This window comes from Pinus tabuliformis, chromosome X (assembly GCF_031772625.1).
Source record: "Pinus tabuliformis cultivar Carrire ecotype Pingquan chromosome X, CPIR1, whole genome shotgun sequence".
NCBI classification, from domain to species: Eukaryota; Viridiplantae; Streptophyta; class Pinopsida; order Pinales; family Pinaceae; genus Pinus; species Pinus tabuliformis.
In genome coordinates this window covers 295,000,243-295,021,938 of record NC_142308.1, presented here as the reverse complement: position 1 = coordinate 295,021,938, position 21,696 = coordinate 295,000,243, and the positions used below count along the sequence as shown (strand labels likewise).

Here is a 21,696-nt window from a genome sequence, read left to right as displayed (position 1 = left end):
ATCGTGACCATGTGATGTAGGAGGAGAGGAGGTAAACCAGACATTTAGTTGGTAATATCTCCCAAGGGCACAAAGGAAATCCTTAAGTTGGTTGGTCTACATAATCATTTTAAAGAGGCATCTAATGCTCTTCAAGCCTATATCCATTGCAAAAACTTGTACTTTTCTACAAGCACAAAACCTAGAAAGAGATATGAAGAAAACACAACTATGTGATTCAAAGACAACAAATTAGCAATATGCTTCCAAGAAGAAAAGAGGTGGAAATGGAAAGGCAATGAAAATGTCACCACTATGCATCAGTGCAAGGATCCAAGTAACCTTTGCAACCATTATAACCATAGACACTAACACCAAAGAAAAAAACTTGGAAGCACCTCCCACATTGAATACAAGTAATTGTAAAGGGATCCTAAGAAGAAGATCATGCTAGGTATGGATTCAAGAAACCAAAAGAGAGGAAATCAAATGTAGACAAAAAGATTGAGGAGATCAAATGTAGACAAAAAGATTATTTATAAAACAATGCAAAGAAAGGTGAACATGAGTAGCCTCCACCAGAGAAAAGAGAAGGAGATGACCAACTCTTTCATATCAAGATATAGGTCAGGAGGACAAAGGTGGATGCTCCCTTCAACTTCAATTTACAAGCCAACCTCATATTTATTATGTTTCCACTTCAGTTGCATATGCCTTTTATTACATTTCCACTATTACCTTTTTAGCTAACAAATTTATCACAGTAACACTTACAAAAACTACTACTTCAACATCAAAAGCATGGGAATTTTTCATATTGTATCATGTAAGAAGGTTCATCCTAGCAAGGAAAACACCTTTGAGCATTTGTTGTCTCAAACTAAGTAACTACCATATTCTTTTTCTCACCATTGATCACATATGCACTAAAGCATGCATGTTAGCAAGTCAATTCAACTACTTTTGGTTAGAATTTTGTAGCATCCATAGCCTAACGTAAAAGTATAATCCATTTCAATAGGAGCTCGTATCTAAATAAATTTAAATTTAATTTTCTATACAATAAAAATCTCTCAGCATTGGACTTTACCCTTCCAAAAAACTAAATTTCTGAAAAAAGAAAAAACTAAAAATATGAAGAAAAATGAAACAACACATGTACCTTCAATAAAATCCCTTCCTCTGATCATTTAGAGTACCCTGAAATTCAATGTCACAAATTGTCTCATCATGTGGCAAGGTTTCATTGAACTCCAACACCAAAATCTCATCTTCTGCATCAACACTGACATTGGACGGATTTATCACCTGCATAAAGAAAACACAACAAGGGTCCCTGAATACCATGTTCATAGCACTCAGACATAATTATAAATATCCTAACATCAGAACCCTAATTACCCCCAATAATATAGACAACGGTTTTTTTCTTCCATTTCAGCCCAAATAACTTAAATGGAAATTCTTTAAAGAGATCATGAAAGATACCATACAAAATTAAACTATAGGTGGAAGCATCTGCCTCTTTAAAGGTGGCTACTGCTCAACACTTACTCAAAGGATGCTTGATAAAGTTTCCAAACTACAAGAGAGATTGGGCACAATTCTGCCCTATAAACAATAATTCAAATTTCAAATTGAATCCAAGACAAGCTAGCAAAAGTTGGGATATCATCTCTCTTCCTCTTTCTCTTTTCTTCTTTTCCACCCAAATGAAGCTTGATCAAATCTGAAAACTAAAAGAGAGATTTGGCACAATTCCATCAGCATTTGGAATATGATCTGATTTTCATATTTTTGTACAGGAATGGTATAATCAGAAGTACGCCTTTTGTCTCATAAACCAATTGGTGCCGTGGAGGTTAAATTTTTATTTATTTATTCTATTCTATTCTATTTATCCATTCCTTTTCTAGGTTGCTTCTACGAATGCAAACACACATGGAGTTAAATGCCAGATTTGAGGAGCGTCTATTATGTCAAAATTATACGGTACTTACACCTAGGCTCATCAGTCCTTAACATGTTATCTAGTGTGACAAACCAAACAAAAATAAAACCTCACCTCAAAACTTGACACTCCACCCAACACACCAGTGAATCAAGAACCCTTGCAAACCATGTCCATCTTAACATTGCAACATGTCAAATAATCATAAGGCTTTAGAATGAGCATAATAAAAATACCTCATTGTGGTATTTTTCTCAAATTAACCATGTTTCTTTATTTTCCTTTAAACTCAAGGGAAACATTATTGCACTCAAGAGAATCATTATTGAGAACTCGATCACAAACTCTACCCCTTAAGCGGAAATATTCCATCAAGTAAACCCAATACCTGTCCCTATAACATTACTATTCCATTAAGTTCCCCCAATACCTAGACATGGCCTAAAACACTTGTTCTTCGTTGGCGTAATTGAATTTTGGTGAGAGACCAAAAAAAAAAGAGTGTGCCACCACTACTGAACAACGACCCCATTGACCAATAACCACATAATAAATTGAAAAATCCTTAATTAGATGTTATTATTTGACTTCAACGAAGCAGTGCTTTGTAAATGGACGAAATTCTTTGCAATCACCAAATCCGCAACATTGAGAACCAGATACTTTGTATCTTGGATGACATTCAACATGACGGCTGATTTGCTGTCAAATTTAAAGACATTGAAATCAGGCCTAAGCTCCAGATCATAATGCCGCGGAATTGCAAACTTATGCAATCTCGGTTCATGAAATCATGCATTCTCTCAAGAAAGAGGCGCATGGTCTAAAGGCCTCTTGCCAAAAGCACTCTAAACTGGACAAGTGCAGCTCGATGCTAAGGCAAATAAAATAGAAGTTGTTGGCGACCCCAACGAGTACGAATTCAAGTAAGGTTCAGTTCCTGGGACAAGAAATTTTATATGAAACCATGGTGATGACAATATTCGTCTACGGTGGTCTCATGGATTCTTTGTCATTCAAATCGAAATGGTGCACATGATACATTCTTCATCTGCATCGATGCTTCATGTTTTTCATCGTAAACTGAAGGAAAAGATCGATACGAGAGGAAGCCCGATTGATGACTCACTGCATGACCAAAATTCCTATGGAGGATCTCGCACGAATCTGGAGTTCCACGTGTTAATATGCGGCATGCCCATCTCTGCAAAAGTCATTTTTGCACGCCATCATATTCGCAGAGCTATGAAGGCCCCAATCGAACACAGATTCTAGCCCATAGCAGTGTACACGTGGAAAAATGTTATGGTTGAACATGGATTCTAGCCCATAGGAGTGTACACATGGACAACTTTCATTGGTGTACATTGGGACAGAGGTCAAACTAAGATGAAAAGGGTAGACAATGCTTAGCCTGACCAATTTAAAAAATAGACACCTTGGCTGTAAATATAATAAATTGAATTTTATCATTTTTATTATTTTTAACTTTTATTATTAATTGAGTCAATATTTAAATCTTCACACTTATTTATGAACACCATGACATGTCTCTCTAATTACCTCTATATTTACAAACATTTACATCACTACAACATAGCATATTAATTTTAACCTTTTATTATTTTTTAAATTAACCGACATACAAATATTTAAATCACTACAACATAGCATCGTAGAACGCTGGCTTTACACAAATATTCTTTGACCGAAGCCCTAGGGATTAAGGAAGTTCCCCCATCTTACTCGCCCATTCAAAGGAAAACGTTCAACATAAGTGATTCCACCCGCGTCATACCGATGTTCATGAGCTTTTGTATGATGTTCATTGTAATGAATAGGCATTGCTACACGCATCATCACAGAATAACATTTATGATCCATTTCTCTTTTATTAACTCCTTAGCCAAGAACAATACCTGGGATCTTGTAGAGTTTCCTGAAGGGAGAAGTGTTGTTGGATGCAAATGGGTCTTCAAGCTAAAACGGAAAGTTGATGGAAGTATCGAAAGGTACAAGGCGAGACTGGTAGCAAAAGGGTATGCTCAGGTTGAAGGTATAGACTTTCATGAGATTTTTTCTCCAGTTGTAAAACTTGTTTCTATTCGTACTGTGCTGGCACTAACTGCGTTTCTTAATCTTGAGTTAGAACAGTTAGATGTTAAAACAACTTTTCTACATGGTGATTTGAACGAAGAGATATATATGGAACAACCAGAAGGTTTTGTACGAGGTCGCGGCAGAAGATTAATTTGCAAGCTCAGGAAATCATTGTATGGTCTGAGGCAGTCTCCCAGACAATGGTACAAGAAGTTTGATTCCTTCATGGTAAGCCAGAACTTTATAAGAAGTGAGTATGATCATTGTGTATACTTCAAAAGTTTCAATGGCATATTCATTATCTTAGCTTTGTATGTTGACGATATGCTTATTGCAAGCAAAAGCATGGAAGAGATCAATAGGTTAAAGGCTCAACTCTCTAGGACGTTTGGTATGAAGGATCTTGGAGCAGCAAAACATATCTTGGGCATGGAGATACACAGAGACAGGAAAAATGGTAAGCTTTGGTTATCACAGCAGAAGTATGTGGAGAAAGTACTTGAAATTTTCTCTATGAACAATGTGAAACCTGTTAATGTTCCACTACCTTCCCATTTTAAGCTTTCTTCGGTTTTGAGTCCTAGAGCTGATGAAGAAAAGCAGTATATGTCTCAAGTACCATATGCAAATGTTGTAGGCAACTTAATGTATGCGATGGTATCTACAAGACCTGACATTTCACATGCAGTTGGAGTTGTCAGCAGGTTCATGGCAAATCCAGGTAAAGAACATTGGCAAGCAGTGAAATGGGTGCTTCGATATCTAAGAGGCACAAGTGACCATTGCATCATATTTAATGGTAGTGAACGATCAGTCTGCAGATATGTAGATGCTGACTATGCAGGTGATTTGGACAAAAGAAGATCTACTACAGGTTATGTCTTTACTCTTGCAGGTGGAGCAATTAGTTGGATGTCAAAGCTTCAAGAAACAGTTGCGTTGTCCACTACCGAAGTTGAATATATAGCTGCTTCAGATGCCAGTAAAGAAGCAATCTGGTTAAAGGGTCTACTCGATGAAATTGGAAGAACACAGGAGAAAGTGAATGTACTTTGTGACAGTCAAAGTGCTATTCACTTGGCTACAAATCCTACGTATCACAGCAGAACCAAGCACATTGATGTAAGGTATCATTTTCTGAGACATGTGATCAATGGCAGAAAAGTAGCTCTTCAAAAGGTCCATACGCGAGAGAATTGTGCAGACATATTCACAAAGCCAGTTACAGTAGAGAAGTTGCGGTGGTGTTTAGCTTCTCTTGGCTTGTAGAAAAGATGATGAATGGGCATGGGTAAGGGATTAGGAAAATTGTTGTCAAGGTGGAGTTTGTTAGTTTGACAATGAATTATGTAATTTTGGGTAAAATGTAACTAGTCAGTTCTATACCGAAATGTTAGTTATGTAACGGAGGTGGCTAGTATAAAACTGGTGAATGCCCGAGAAATGTAATCGTGGAGAATCATTTTTGAATTAATAAATTCCAATCCCTTGCCCCGTGGATGTTTCCATGACACCCTGTCGAGGTTTTACCACGTAAATCCTGTGTGTCTATTTGCATGAGTTTGAATTCAGTTTCTTTTCTTGGTCAATGTATAACTGAATGAGTTTAGTTTCTTTTCTTCATTATTTCCATATTCATTCAGCAATTGACATTCAAATGTTCTGCAACGTTTGAACCTTCTTTCATTCGAAGACTGTATAACTGTCTTTTCAGATAAATTCTGTTGGTTAACGACTTTGTCATATAGAGTTCTTCAAGTTTTTCCCACAACCCTGAAGTTGTAGTCTCTTCAACAATATTGAAGAGAACTTCATCCGCTAGGCATAACCAGATGGTACTGAGAGCTCAGGCATCCAAGTCCTCCCAGTCTGAAGTAGTCATGGTTGCAGGTTTCTTAGTTGCCCCATCCAATGCCTTGTGCAACCCTTGTTGCACAAGCAGATCCCTAACCTTCAATTTCCAAAGAGAAAAATTGCTCTTTCCGGTGAATTTCTCCACCTCGAATTTTGCATTCGACATCTTGGCCATTTTCTAAGGTTTCAATCTTCAGTCTAGGCTTCTTTTTTCCTTTAAAAAAAAATAGTCTTAGCCTTTGAACTAGGGTTTATTTGTTTTATTTCTTCAAAAAAACCTTAAAAATAATTCCCCAAAACGACTCTTGGACAGATTTTTATTTAAAAAAAAAGTCTGTTTTCTTTTCTTCAAAACACGTCCACCCCTTTATTTTCCACAACTTTCTGAAAAAAAAGACAAGGCTGTGTTTTAGCCAAGGACAATAATAGATCTATTGTTGGTTGGTTTTTCCCCAATTGGGGTTTTCTAGATAATCATGGTGTACATGGTTTTGAATGTGTATTTCTTGATTGTTATATTTATTTCTCTTGAACCCTAACAAGTGGTATCAGAGCTCTGGTTGGCAAGGGCCTTGGATAGCTGTTTGAAATGTTCCCATCAACGAAATGTTCCCATCGAGGAAGTGGTGGCGTTGGTTGAAGCAATAGCTCGTTGCACAAACCAGCAATGTCCGTTGAGTGATGGTTCGATGAGGAGCAAGAAAAAAATGAAGTCTCGAGCCTTTGCCAAGCCCTGGGAATATTTTTTGGAAATTTAAATTAAATTTTGAAAGTTTAAATCAGATCCAGTGAATTGAGTCTGGAGTCCAGGAGTGTTGTTGAGAGGCTGCATGAAAGGGAGGAAGTCGAGAAAACTGTGCCAAACCCTGTATTCTCAGCGTGAAGGCTGTGTGTCTCTGCGTTCAGCGTGAAGGCTGCATTCTCAGCGTGAAGGCAAGCAGATCTCTATGCCTAGCCAGTTCTATGCTGCTAGACCTGCGTGAGGGAGAGAACTCATTATCGGAGCGTGAGGTTGAAGAGTCAGCGGGTGTGAGGTTGAAGAGCCAGTGGCTGCGTGTGAAGACCAGAGTGCGTTTTTGCTGCGTATTAGAGCGTGAGTTAAGTGGAGGAGGGATGACTGCCGTCAAGAGGAGGTTGGTATCTACATGGAACAGTTTACAAGGAGGAGTGGCGTGACAAGGAGGAGATGAGGCTGTAAGTACCCTGCGTGCTGCTGCGTGGAAGTGCCAGACGCTGAAGAGGAAGAGCTGCTGCCTGAGTGGAAGTGCCAGATGCTGAAGAGGAAGCGATGCTGCCTACGTGGAAGTGCCAAATCTGCGTAAGGAGGACGCCAATCAAAACCCTCTGTGTGAAGGAAGGGTGGTTTGCCTGCGTAAAGATTACAAGGGAAAAATCCGGAATCTGCCTACGTGAGGAGGGAAACTCATCTGTCTGCATAAAGACCAGAATGCCAAAACCCTCTGCGTGAAGGAAGGGTGATCTGCGTAAAGACCAAAATCTCTGCATCCAGAGCCATCTGTTTGTGAGGAAGAAACCGTGGAGTCGCTGCCAGAACCTCGTCGTGTTCGTTGCCACAGTTGCTGCCAGCAGTGCTACTAGATCTGCGTGCTGGATCCGGGTATTATTTTGTGGTTAAATTTGAGAGAAACTTTTGTTTCAGAATTTTTTTTTTTTCCAGAAAGCTGTGGAAAATAAAGGGGTGGATGTGTTTTGAAGAAAAGAAAACAGAGTTTTTTTTTTAAATAAAAATCTATCCAAGAGTCGTTTTGGGGAATTATTTTTAAGGTTTTTTTTGAAGAAAGAAAACAAAGAAACCCTAGTTCAAAGGCTGAGACTATTTTTTTAAAAGAAAAAAAAACCTAGACTGAAGATTGAAACCTTAGAAAATGGCCAAGATGTCGAATGCAAAATTCGAGGTGGAGAAATTCACCGGAAAGAGCAATTTTGCTCTTTGGAAATTGAAGGTTAGGGATCTGCTTGTGCAACAAGGGTTGCACAAGGCATTGGATAGGGCAACTAAGAAACCTGCAACCATGACTACTCCAGACTGGGAGGACTTGGATTCCCGAGCTCTTAGTACCATCCGGTTATGCTTAGCGGATGAAGTTCTCTTCAATATTGTTGAAGAGACTACAGCTTCAGGATTGTGGGAAAAACTTGAAAAACTCTATATGACAAAGTCATTAACCAACAGAATTTATCTAAAAAGACAGTTATACAGTCTTCGAATGAAAGAAGGTTCAAACGTTGCAGAACATTTGAATGTTTTTAATACACTAATATGTCAATTAACAGATATGGAAGTTAAAATACAGGAAGAAGATAAAGCCATAACCTTGTTGTGTTCTCTGCCTGAATCATGGGATCACTTCGTAACTTCAATCAGCTTGAGCACTGCTGATTCTTTGAAGTTTGAATCAATTTTGCTCTTTGGAAATTGAAGGTTAGGGATCTGCTTGTGCAACAAGGGTTGCACAAGGCATTGGATGGGGCAACTAAGAAACCTGCAACCACGACTACTTTAGACTGGGAGGACTTGGATGCCCGAGCTCAAAGTACCATCCGGTTATGCTTAGCGGATGAAGTTCTCTTCAATATTGTTGAAAAGACTACAGCTTCAGGATTGTGGGAAAAACTTGAAAAACTCTATATGACAAAGTCATTAACCAACAGAATTTATCTGAAAATACAGTTATACAATCTTCGAATGAAATAAGGTTCAAATGTCGCAGAACATTTGAATGTTTTTAATACACTAATATGTCAATTAACAGATATGGAAGTTAAATTACAGGAATAAGATAAAGCCATAACCTTGCTGTGTTCTCTGCCTGAATCATGGGATCACTTTGTAACTTCAATCAGCTTGAGCACTGTTGATTCTTTGAAATTTGAATCAGTCGTGGGAGCTCTCCTGTCTGAAGAAGTACGAAGGAAATCCAGCATTGAAACAGCTGCATCAGAAGCCATGGTAGCTAGAGGACACTCAAAGGAAAGAGGAGAAAAACCAAGGGGGTCTTCCAGATCGAAATCGAAGGGAAAGAAGTGTAAGGCAAAATGTTGGAACTGCAATAAAATTGGACACTTGAAGAAGGACTATTGGAAATGAAAGGAATCTGAAAACCTGAAGAAGGAAGCGAATCAGGTCGATTCAGGTATGATAGACGAAGTTTTATCTGATGAAGATTTATGTATGATAGATGAAACTTCACCTGAATGTAATGTCTCTGAGGGTTTAGAAAGCTGGCTGTTAGACTCTGGTGCTTCGCATCACATGTGCCCACATAGAAATTTTACTTCATATAAAAATGTAAACGGTAGTTCTGTGTTTATGGGTAACAATATGTCGTGTCAGACTGTTGGGATGGGAGATATCAGGATTAAGATGTATGATAACACAGTTAGAACATTAACTAGTGTTAGACATGTACCTGATTTGAAGAAAAATTTGATTTCTTTGGGAGTGTTGGATTCAGATGGTTATAAGTTTACAGGTCAGGATGGCGTTTTGAAAGTCTTTAAAGGAGCCCTTATGGTTATGAAGGTTGAAAAGGTCGGAAATCTTTACAGGTTAAAAGGAAGTACTTAGGTCAGTGAAGCAGTGGTTGCATCAGAAAAGGAAGAAGCAGGTACTCGTCTATGGCATCAGTGATTGGGTCATATGAGCGAGAAAGGTCTTTAGATACTGATGAAACGTAAATCTCTTCTCAATCTGAAATCCTTGAAGTTAGATTTCTGTAAACATTGTGTATATGGAAAACAGTGTAAATAGAGATTTAAAGTTGGAAATCATAATAGTAAAGATGTTTTAGACTATATTCATTCTGATCTGTGGGGACCATCCCCTGTTGTGTCATATGGAGGTGCACTATATTTTTTAACGTTTATTGATGATTACTCCCTTAAAGTTTGGGTCTATATGCTAAAAAGGAAAGTTGATGTATTAAATGTCTTTAAACAATTTAAAGTAATGGTAGAGAAAAGAACAGGCAAATCTATTAAATGTTTAAGAATTGACAATGGTGGTGAGTTCACTTTAGTTGAATTTGAACAATACTGTAAGGATGAGGGAATTGTTAGACACAAAACCGTTGTTTATACTCCTCAGCAAAATGGTGTTGCTGAGCGTATGAATTGGACTCTATTGGAAAGAGCCATAAGCATGATCAGCAATGCTAACTTGCAAAAGGAGTTGTGGGCAGAAGCAGTATCTACTGCTTGTTATTTAGTTAACAGATCACCTTCAGTAGCAATTGATTGTAAAAGTCCTGAAGAATTTTGGACAGGTCAGTCTTGTGACTATTCACATTTGAGGATATTTGGCTGTGATGCTTATTCTCTTATTCCGAAAAAATAGCATTCAAAATTAGATCCAAAGTCGAAATGTTATGTCTTTGTTGGGTATGACTATGCAGTGAAAGGATATAGGTTGTGGTATCCTACATTGCGGAAGATAGTCATTAGTAGAGATGTAACATTTGATGAATCCTCTATTTTAAAATCAAATGTTGAAAGAATTGAACAGGAACAGGTATCGCCAAATCAAGAAGTTCAATTGGAGGCTAGACCTTTCGATGACGGTCGAAAGGAAGTAGAGACTTCAGGAGAAAAAGGTGTTGAAGACACAAAGGAAGCCGTTGAAGCTTCTGAACCAGTGCAAGTTTCTGAACCAGTTCAGCAACCAGTCGCTATAAGAAGGTCTACAAGGGAAAGGAAAACTCCCAAAAGGTATGAAGATTCTGCTTCATCTTTTGCTTTGATTACTAAATATGGGGAACCTTCTTGTTATCAGGAAGCAGTAGATGATACAGATAGTGAAAATGGAAAACGTCTATGGAAGAAGAAATGTACTCCTTAGCCAAGAACAATACCTGGGATCTTGTAGAGCTTCCTGAAGGGAGAGGTGTTGTTGGATGCAAATGGGTCTTCAAGCTGAAACGGAAAGTTGATGGAAGTATCGAAAGGTATAAGGCGAGACTGGTAGCAAAAGGGTATGCTCAGGTTGAAGGTATAGACTTTCATGAGATTTTTACTCCAGTTGTAAAACTTGTTTCTATTCGTACTGTGTTGGCACTAACTGCGTTGCTTAATCTTGAGTTAGAACAGTTAGATGTTAAAACAGCTTTTCTACAGAGTGATTTGAACGAAGAGATATATATGGAACAACCAGTTGGTTTTGTACGAGGTCGCGGCAGAAGATTAGTTTGCAAGATCAGGAAATCATTGTATGGTCTGAGGTAGTCTCCCAGACAATGGTACAAGAAGTTTGATTCCTTCATGGTGAGCCAGAACTTTATAAGAAGTGAGTATGATCATTGTGTATACTTCAAAAGTTTCAATGGCATATTCATTATCTTAGCTTTGTATGTTGACGATATGCTTATTGCAAGCAAAAGCATGGAAGAGATCAACAGGTTAAAGGCTCAACTCTCTAGGACGTTTGATATGAAGGATCTTGGAGCATAAAAACATACCTTGGGCATGGAGATACACAGAGACAGGAAAAATGGTAAGCTTTGGTTATCACAGCAGAAGTATGTGGAGAAAGTACTTGAAAATTTCTCTATCAACAATGTGAAACCTGTTAATGTTCCACTACCTTCCCATTTTAAGCTTTCTTCGGTTTTGAGTCCTAGAGCTGATGAAGAAAAGCAGTATAAGTCTCATGTACCATATGCAAATGTTGTAGGCAACTTAATGTATGCGATGGTATCTACAAGACCTGACATTTCACATGCAGTTGGAGTTGTCAGCAAGTTCATGGCAAATCCAAGTAAGAATATTGGCAAGCAGTGAAATGGGTGCTTCGATATTTAAGAGGCACAAGTGACCATTGCATCGTCTTAAATGGTAGTGAAGGATCAGTCTGTGGATATGTAGATGCTGACTATGCAAGTGATTTGGACAAAATAAGATCTACTACAGGTTATGTCTTTACTCTTGCAGGTGGAGCAATTAGTTGGATGTCAAAGCTTCAAGAAACAGTTGTGTTGTCCACTACCGAAGCTGAATATATAGCTGCTTCAGATGCCAGTAAAGAAGCAATCTGGTTAAAGGGTCTGCTCAATAAAATTGGAAGAACGCAGGAGAAAGTGAATGTACTTTGTGACAGTCAAAGTGTTATTCACTTGGCTACAAATCCTGCGTATCACAGCAGAACCAAGCACATTGATGTAAGGTATCATTTTCTGAGACATGTGATCGATGGTGGAAAAGTAGCTCTTCAAAAAGTCCATACACGAGAGAATTGTTAAATGAATATGGAAATAATGAAGAAAAGAAACTAAACTCATTCAGTTATACATTGACCAAGAAAAGAAACTGAATTCAAACTCATGCAAATAGACACACAGGATTTATGTGGTAAAACCTCGACAGGGTGTCAAGGAAACATCCATGGGGCAAGGGATTAGAATTTATTAATTCAACAATGATTCTCCACAATTACATTTCTCGAGCATTCACTAGTTTTATACCATCGACCTCTGTTACATAACTAAAATTTCGGTATAGAACTGACTAGTTACATTTTACCCAAAATTACATAATTCGTTGTCAAACTAACAGACTTATCACCACTAAGGTTTTAACGTGAATATACATTGGTTGGATTTCAATCCAAGTCAACTAGTCTGCTTACGGTGGAACCATGACTTAGCTATTTCGTAAATTTAAACTAAGATATTTAATTCTATCATGTCATTGAGTTGTACATTAATTACTTAGCTATTTTGTAAATTCAATTGTGATTAAACCAAGATATTTAAAATATTGAGATGTACATTAATTCGCCACCAGTCCTTCGCTTATGATGCATTAACTTTAAGGCTATTGGATAGCCCTAGGTGTGGAGTTATCGTCCCTCTGGAGTCTTTGTCTGTGGTACTGCTTTGTTGTCGACTTTGGGAATGGCTCCTCATCAATGGTGCCCAACTGTCGAGTCAAATCGAACGGTGGAGGAGAACCTCGGGGTTTTATGCTTCTGCAGTAGTGTCGTCGCCTCCTCATTCCTTCCTCCCAGAAGTAGGCACAATGCACTCTGCAAAGGGTTTTTCCCTGTACTCGGGTAACTACAAGTTCATCCTTTGCTGTAGGAGGTTGTTTGTTTCCCATTTGGCTTACCCTTACCATAATAATGCTTCCTATTCGACTATGGCTTCCTTTGGCAAGCGCAATCTGGTTTTTGGTTTCGCGTTCAGTTGTGAGGAGGGTTTCTGCATGCAATTCAATTCCAAGTAATGTTTAAATGGTTCGATTCTAGTTCTATTCACCAGCTTATTGCTCAATATTTGATTTTATGTGTAGAGGTTTAACCTTGTTACTCCTCCCAAGTGGAACGGAGGTTTCACACATGACAGAGGTTTGGATCAAAAGCCGGGAAAAGTCTTTGCTCGGACCTGAGAGTGCGGTGATGGATGTTCTAGCCCATTCATCGGGTACTTGTGCCTTGCCCATTATGTTCCGTTAAGGGTTTTCTTAGTTGGAGGATTTTGGACTCCAGAATGAAGACTTTACTGCATGAACTGTTAATTTATCTGTTTATATATCTGGAATATCTTACTATTAGAAGCATTGCCAGATTTAAAGGGCGAAATGTATTTGTATATTGTGTAAAGGGTTAGCGGCGGACCAAAACCCCAGCCCAGCTCTATTTTTTTTCCTTTCTTTGATAATAGATTTTGGGACAAACTCATATTGTTGTTAAGATGGTTTTAGACTCCAGCTTACAGTTCTTGTTTTTGCCATTTTCTTAATTATCTATAAACCTCTTCTGGGTAGTGTATTGTTTCAGTAATCGCTTCATTATTTCCGTCAGGATAGAAGTCGAAATGCTTAACTATTTTCATGTTGAAACTATAAAATGTTGAGCAACTGTGGTTTATCATGTAGAGGTTACTATTATCTGACCTGGCCCGCAAGGGATGAATTTTTGTTGTGTATGGTATAAAGGATGTATACTTGTAATTCATTTGTCGCAGTCTATAAATTTAGTTAATTTCGTTCTTAAGTTTCAATGTTAACATCGGAAGGTCCGCACTACTAAATGTTTCCCTTCTTACACGATATGAATGTTTATTATTTTTTCATATATTTATATTCGTTCCTTCTATCCCTGGTGATCAGGGCTTTCCTTTACCTAGTAAAAGGATCATGTGCATACTAGATCTTTGTATGAATATATATATATATATATATATATATATATATATATATATATATATATATATAAGTCTTGGCATTTATCGTCTTCTTGTATATATATATATATATATAGAAGTCTTGGCATTTATCGTCTTCTTGTTTTTTTGTTCTATTGCTATAATGTTTACATATCTAGACTCTATCAGCTCCTTTTGTCATTTTCCGCCACATTTGACTGTGCATTTCTCTAGGTATTAGAAAAGTAATTCTACTTCTCATCTAGATACATAAAGATTGCTATGGGCTATTCTATACAAGATACCCCGAGTTAACCATTCTATCCCTAATATCTATTAACAAATATCATACATACATTTATTATATAAATATATATCAGATCTCTAACTATTTAATATGAAAATTTCACTTATCTAGATCTTGTTGTCTTCCATATTTGGTCTGCAGCTAGACCTTCCTAACCTTGAGACTACTATGTTAGCTAGTCTCCCCCCGAGTTTTTTCTTGATACATAAACCTTCTTTTATTTTTAGAACCCACTCTCTCACATCTATCTGGTCCAAACCAAACATAGCTACAGAAAATTGTCTGACATCTCAGCACAGATTTTCTTCCTTTTCCTTTTATTTCCTGTTAACTTTCACTCCTGAACTCAAATACCTCTATCCTCTTGATCTTTCTTGCATAAATCCTCAAGAAATTAGTTATCCTCTTGATATTTCTTGAATAAATCCTCAATAAATTAGTTAGGGACAGTGTAATACCCCAGGAAAAATGTAAATATTTTAATTCACTGTGGTTAAAACCGAATATGACATTATTAAGTGTTTTTGAATTTAACAGCACTAAATATGACATTATTAAAGTGTTTTGGAATTTAACAACATTGTTATTATTATTAATATTATTTTTAATATGCTGGAAAAGGATCTTTTGGAAATGCTGGCAACTTCTGAGAGGGAAGTTGAAGAAAACAGTTGCAGTGAACTGCAACCCTAACCACCTCCTCTAACTGGGAAGGTTCCCGGAGGTAAGGGGGGGGGGAAAGGTTGGTCTGGGTTGTGAGGACAGGAGACAACAAAAAAAAAGAAAAAAAAAGACTCCAAGAGAAGGGAGGTGGCTATGTCTGGTGATGATCAGATAGCCTTGCTCGAGGTGCGAGCAGCTTGCTGAGATTGAGGTCTGGCAAGAAGCAAGGGGGGAGATTCTGGTCCTGAAGGACGAATCTCGTGGTTGGGCGGATGATAGAAGACAAACCTAGTTTTGGGTGGTTGGTTGTTCCTTTTAAACAGGAGAAGGGTCTACACACAGTTTCAGAAATTCCAGTTCTCATTCCTCCAGGTTATTACCGAAAAACGACATTTCAATCAGAGGAACACCAGGTATGAGGCAGTTCTCTTGTACTGATATTAATAGATAGCTTATAAGGGTAGTTTAATTCCTGTTCCTGTTATAATATAGAGGAGGATGAAAGAAGATTAAACTGGGAAATCCTGCTAGAGTAAAACCTAGTGGCAGAACTGTACATGGGTTTGTTGTTTACTGTTCTTTAATTTATAAAGGAAAACCCCATATAACTCAGGGAGTCGATATGAGCGGAACTGTCAGGAAACCTTCTAAAAGAGCTATAGAAAAAGACAACGAAAGAAAAGAAACAGATATATTTAACTGCATATATATAATTGCATAAAATAGCAAAGAATGCATTGTACAAAATAAAATAAAAACAGATATACATAATGGCTTAAAAATCAGAGAATATGACAGTTAGCGCTCTCTGTCCAGTTTTCTTTAAATCTTCGATAATATGGAAAACAAGGGGTAGATTCATTATTGGAACTCGAAACCATGTACAAGTAATCTAGTTATATCCAATTCACCAAAAACATCAGACAAGAATTGCTAGGGTACCTTGGCCTAGGGTTGGGATGAACATTTTAATCATGCTGTAGACAGAACTGTGACCAATGCATGCGCACATCATGCTGTAGACAGAAATGTGACCAATGCATGCGCACATCATGTTGTAGACAGAATTGTGACCAATGCATGTGCACATCATGCTATAGACAGAAATGTGACCAATGCATGCACATATCATGCTGTAGACAGAACTGTGGTCAACGCATGCAAATATATATATAAACGGCCAAACATGCGAGGGTCGATGTTTTCATTAGACACAAGCAAGTAATAAATTATGATAGTAAGAACCAGGCGAGGTCGTGGAAGGACCCCTGTAATTATATAAGTATAACCTGTAGCAAGGAATTACACAAGCAACCTTGCCCAATTCGATGAAATAAAGAGTAGGGGGTTACCCCTTTCTAGTTCGGAAATAATGCGATGTGTTCAACAGAAATTACAAATGATAAAACTAAAAATTAAATTCATTGTACCGGCAATATGGAATCACGCACAACAAGGAAATAAACCAATTTAAACTGCAAAGTGTATATATTGCTGAGCAATCCCCATGTTTACATAGATAACAATCAAGGGAAATAAGAGCAGTGCCTGTAGCTTAAACAAGAACCGAAAGATAGAGTGCTCAAACAAAATTTAGGGTTATACATTAACAGTAAGGGGAAGCAGCGTGCTAACGCTCAACCCGGCAGCCATAAACCTCACAATGCATGTACAGGAAAATTTATATCGGTCATAAACTGCATAACCCCAAACTGAGGCAATAAATGGTGTAACAATATTACAAGGCCTCTGTACAAGCTAGTATGATGCAGAGTATTGAAATGAGACTAAAACACAATAATAATCCCGAAATGTATGCTTGCAGATGAAACCCTTTACCGGGTTGTAGATTGTAGGGTATGGCCCTAGAGAAGCAGAGCCGAACGAAAGAAAACTCCTCAAGCAGGGACGGGTAACCCGACCTGGCAAGGAAACTTTTAGACAGTCATTGGAATTTAACAAGCAATCCTTCCACCCTGATTCCAAACAACAGAGGCATAGAGGAACGGACTTACCTATGCGGAACTGCACATCCATGCCTGAGAACGGGGAGAACTAACTACCACCATCGACAACGTAGCATGATTAAGGTGAATAGAACCCTCCATACAAAACCCAACAGGTGAATAATAGCAGTTAAGTGTTATTGGAGCATATAGAGTGAAAACAAAATTGGTAGGAAAAATAATAACAGTGGAAACAAAATTCACCAGACCTGTAGGAAGGAAATCCGCCAAATCTCTATTGGAAGGTCACTGGTAGAGGGCAAGGAATGCCTCAGGCCTGCTAACTCACGAACAACGGAGCTCACCCGAGAACCAATACCAAATGAACCAAATGAGCTCCAACCCCGGTGGTAAGAAACTGATAGAATGTAAGGAGAAAGGTTAGCCGTCCGATGAGATAGTCGGAATTTCCACCTTCGATCAATTTAGGAATCCCGAGGAGAGCCATATCGTTGCAGGTTCTAAACGTTTGACAGTTCCGTGTAGTTATGTCTCAAGGATAACGTTGAGCCAATCCCAAGGTGATGGCTGATGTGTCCAACTCTGAGCGCGTTACCAGTTAATAACAGTACAGAAGGCGCTGTCACAAGTACTCCCCCGCATTAAAGGTAAACCAGACCCCGTATGTAGCGGGGTGGCATAGTAAATGTTATGTTGATTAAACCGCGGGGTAAAAACTTTAAACTTTAGCGTAAATTTTTTTGTTTTGTTTGGCTGTGGGGATGTGACATATGGTATCAGAGCCCAGTTACAAAACTGAGGCCTCTGGGAATTGGAAGTGGACTACAGAAACAACATATACAATATATTTACATTTTATTCGTGCAATTACCAGGGAACAGTTAGTATGCTAATTTTTCTTTTTCTGCTGTCACTTATCCTATGTTTAAGGACAGAACCAGGAATCAGGAGATTGACAACATGAGAAGAGTGGACAGTACATCCTGCAGGTATGCGATGGGATAGGGAGTACCTGGCCCTGAAAATAACCCTGAGCTATGGGTACATCTCAGAGAGGAAGCCCGTAATACAAACCAGGCTATTCTGGAGACTGTGCAAGAATTAAAAAATGAAATGGCTCAGTTACGCGAAGATAACGCACGACTAACGATGGAGCAAGAAAGAATTCTAAAAATTCTGTCTGACAGGCAGAACCAGCCGCCAGCTAATCCCAGTACGGAACAGCAGAGAATGTCGGAAGAACAGAACCATCATATAGCACCTGAAAGGTCGGAAGAAAGGGAGGAACGTTTTGACAATGCATCTGAGCAGCAGACCTCAAAAAGGCAAAGGGTGGAGCTGCAAGGAGAGTCTCATAAGATTAAGTCGCCGCACTTTGACGGGGAACAGGAAGAAGCAGCTGAAGCATGGTTAATTAATATGAACAAATATTTTCAGTTATATGAGTACGATCATAACCTTAAGGCATAGCTGGCCATTTTCCAACTACAGGGAAAAGCTACCCTATGGTGGGAAGAAGTTAAGATTGTGAAAGGAGTGACCGAGCAGACCATAACTTGGGAAAATTTCCAAAGGCACTTCAAAGAAAGATATCTGACCGAGCGCTTCTACGATGAAAAGGCAAGAGAATTCCATGATTTGCGGTTGGGGCAGCAGACCATGGACGAATTTATCACTTGTTTTACTTCCTTGCTTCGTTATGTGTCGTATATTAGAGAGGAAAAGGCTAAGGTGCAAAGATTTGTTAGCAGCTTGCCACTGTATATGCGGGAAAGGATTGAGTTTGACAATCCGAAGACGATGGACGAGGCTATTCGTAAAGCCAGAATCTGCTACCAGCAGAACAAACAGAAAGGAGAAGCTTCTGGCAGAAGATGGAATGAAAAAAGAGGCCATAAGCCAGCCGGAAACAGCAAAGGGAATCGCAGTGGTGGAAGCAAGGGAAACGGCAAGGGACAGAACAGCAGAACTGCACCGAGAAGTTCATCCAAATTCAAGACAGCCAGTGAGTCCAGAGTCAGCGAGCAGCCTGCAAGATTGGACAGTGAAGGGGCAGCAAGGCCCCCAGTACAGTGTTGGGGCTGTGGAGGGCCTCATTACATCAAAAACTGTCCACAGCGTAAGGGAACTGAACAGTTATCCCAAATCCATGAAGCATCGACAGTCGGTGATGTAGGACGTAGCGTACCAAGGATTAATGCAGCCCTGGATGATCGCCAGGCGGAGTACCAGCCGACCATGGTCGAATTTGAAGGTAAAATCTCAGACCTTACTGTAGCTGTTTTAATTGACCCTGGGGCCACATTAAGCTATATTAGTCCAAAGATAGTGGAACATTGTAAATTGCAACCTGTTAAATTCAAAAATCCATGGCTAGTACAGCTAGCTACAGGGGCCAAGAGGCGAGTATTGGCAAAAGTAAATGACTGCTCTTTCACAATAGCAGGACAGCCAGTAATGGCTGATCTAAATGTGCTTCCCCTTGGTTCATATGACATTCTGATCGGTATGGACTGGTTAGAAAAGCACTGGTCATTGGTTGACTGCAAGACAAAGATTATTTACTATCGGGATGAACATGGAGCTAGGAAAGAGATGCAAGGAATTAAGCGGCCAGTGCAGGTTCGACCAATAACTGCATCCCAGCTAGCAAAATGCATCAGAAAGGGGTGTCAGATTTATGCCATCCAAGTGGGTTATGCTGATTCAAAGGATAAAACAGCCACGCTAGATAACATCCCTGTAATACAAGAATTTGCAGATGTGTTTCCAGATGAGATTCCCGGACTGCCGCCTAAGAGGGATATAGACTTTACCATCGAATTGGTACCAGGGGCAGCACCGGTATCACGAGCACCTTATAGAATGAGTGTGCCTGAGTTGACAGAATTAAAAATGCAGCTGCAGGAACTGCTAGATAAAGACTATATTCGCCCCAGTGTGTCTCCGTGGGGAGCCCCAGTGTTATTCGTCAAGAAAAAAGACGGAACCCTTCGCATGTGCATAGATTATCGTCAGCTGAACAAGCTGACCATCAAAAACAAGTATCCTCTACCTCGGATTGATGAACTGTTCGATCAAGTGAAAGGTGCAACAGTGTTCTCTAAGATCGATTTGCGATCAGGTTACCACCAAATCAGGATTAAGGAGGAAGATATCGCTAAAACAGCTTTTAGAACGAGGTATGGTCATTACGAATTTGTGGTGCTACCCTTTGGGTTAACTAACGCCCCTGCAACTTTCATGTGCTTGATGAACAGCATATTCCATCGATATCTGGACCGATTTGTGCTGATATTTATCGATGATATACTAATATATTCCCGCACTATGGAAGAGCACAAGGAGCACCTCAGATTGGTGCTACAAACTCTCCGAGAACACCAGTTATATGCTAAGTTCAGTAAGTGTGACTTCTTCAAGGAAGAAATCCAGTATCTGGGTCATGTAATCACAAGGGAAGGGATTGCGGTGGACCCAGAAAAGATAAGAACCATAATGGAGTGGCCCGTACCGAAAGATGTAGCAGATATCAGGTCCTTTATGGGATTAGCCGGTTATTACAGACGATTTGTGGAAGGCTTCTCCAGAGTAGCGTATCCCATCACCTCCTTACAGAAAAAGGGAAGAGCATTCAAATGGACCCCAGAATGTCAAAGAAGCTTTGAGCAGTTAAAGCATCTGCTCACCACAGCACCCATTTTGAGCATAGCTGATCCTAATAAGGACTATGTGGTGTGTACTGACGCGAGCAAGGAGGGCGTGGGAGGTGTGTTGATGCAAGAAGGTAAAGTGATTGCGTATGAGTCCAGGAAGCTAAAAGAGCATGAGCAGAAGTACTCTGCTTACGACCTAGAGTTGGCTACTGTCATACATGCTTTAAAGATGTGGCGGCATTATCTTATGGGCAGGAAATTTCTGTTACTGACCGACCACCACAGTCTGACTAATTATTTCAGCCAGCCCACTTTAAATGCTAGGCAAGCACGGTGGGTGGACTTCCTAAGCAGTTTTGACTTTGAAATCAAACATTTGAAGGGGAAAGAAAACCGGGTGGCAGATGCCTTAAGCCGGAAGGTACAGTGTCTGTACGAAATTTCCTTCAGCGAATGGAAAAGTCCCTTCGAGGAAATGATAAGGAAGGCAGCAGGACAAGATGCTGAATATCAGCAAATAAAACAACAAGTACAGTAGTCTACCAGTGAGAAGAATCAGCAAGGATATGAGATGGATGATGCTGGAATGTTGTACTACAAAAAAAGGCTATATGTACCTGATCAAAACAGCATTAAAAATCTGATTTTGGATGAATTCCACATCAGTCATTATGCTGGACACCCAGGTTACCAGAAAATGATCACTGCAATTCGGAAGGATTACTATTGGCCGGGAATGAAGAGGAATGTGGCTGAGTATTTGGCACGGTGCTTAGAGTGTCAACAAATTAAGGCAGAACATCAGCATCCAGCGGGGCTACTGCAACCATTACCCATTCCGGAATGGAAATGGGAAACCATTTCTATGGATTTTATCACCGGACTGCCTAGAACAAAGAAGAATCATGATTCCATTATGGTGGTGGTAGACAAGTTGAGTAAAGCCGCACATTTTATACCTGTGCAATCCACCTACAGGGCTACACAGATCGCTCATATTTTCATGCAGAATGTGTTCAAATTACATGGACTTCCGAAGACGATAATTTTAGATCGTGAC

General features: G+C 39.3%; 1 protein-coding gene across 1 annotated transcript; it reads left to right on the top strand.

The window, feature by feature from the left end:
* The first annotated feature begins 18,639 nt into the window (after positions 1–18,639).
* Positions 18,640–21,174, top strand: LOC149139562 (uncharacterized). Its single transcript, XM_089450763.1, has 3 exons — positions 18,640–19,824; positions 19,882–20,061; positions 20,404–21,174. Exons 1-3 carry the CDS (start codon positions 18,640–18,642, stop codon positions 21,172–21,174), a joined length of 2,136 nt encoding a protein of 711 aa, XP_089306889.1.
* The last annotated feature ends 522 nt before the right edge of the window (positions 21,175–21,696 follow it).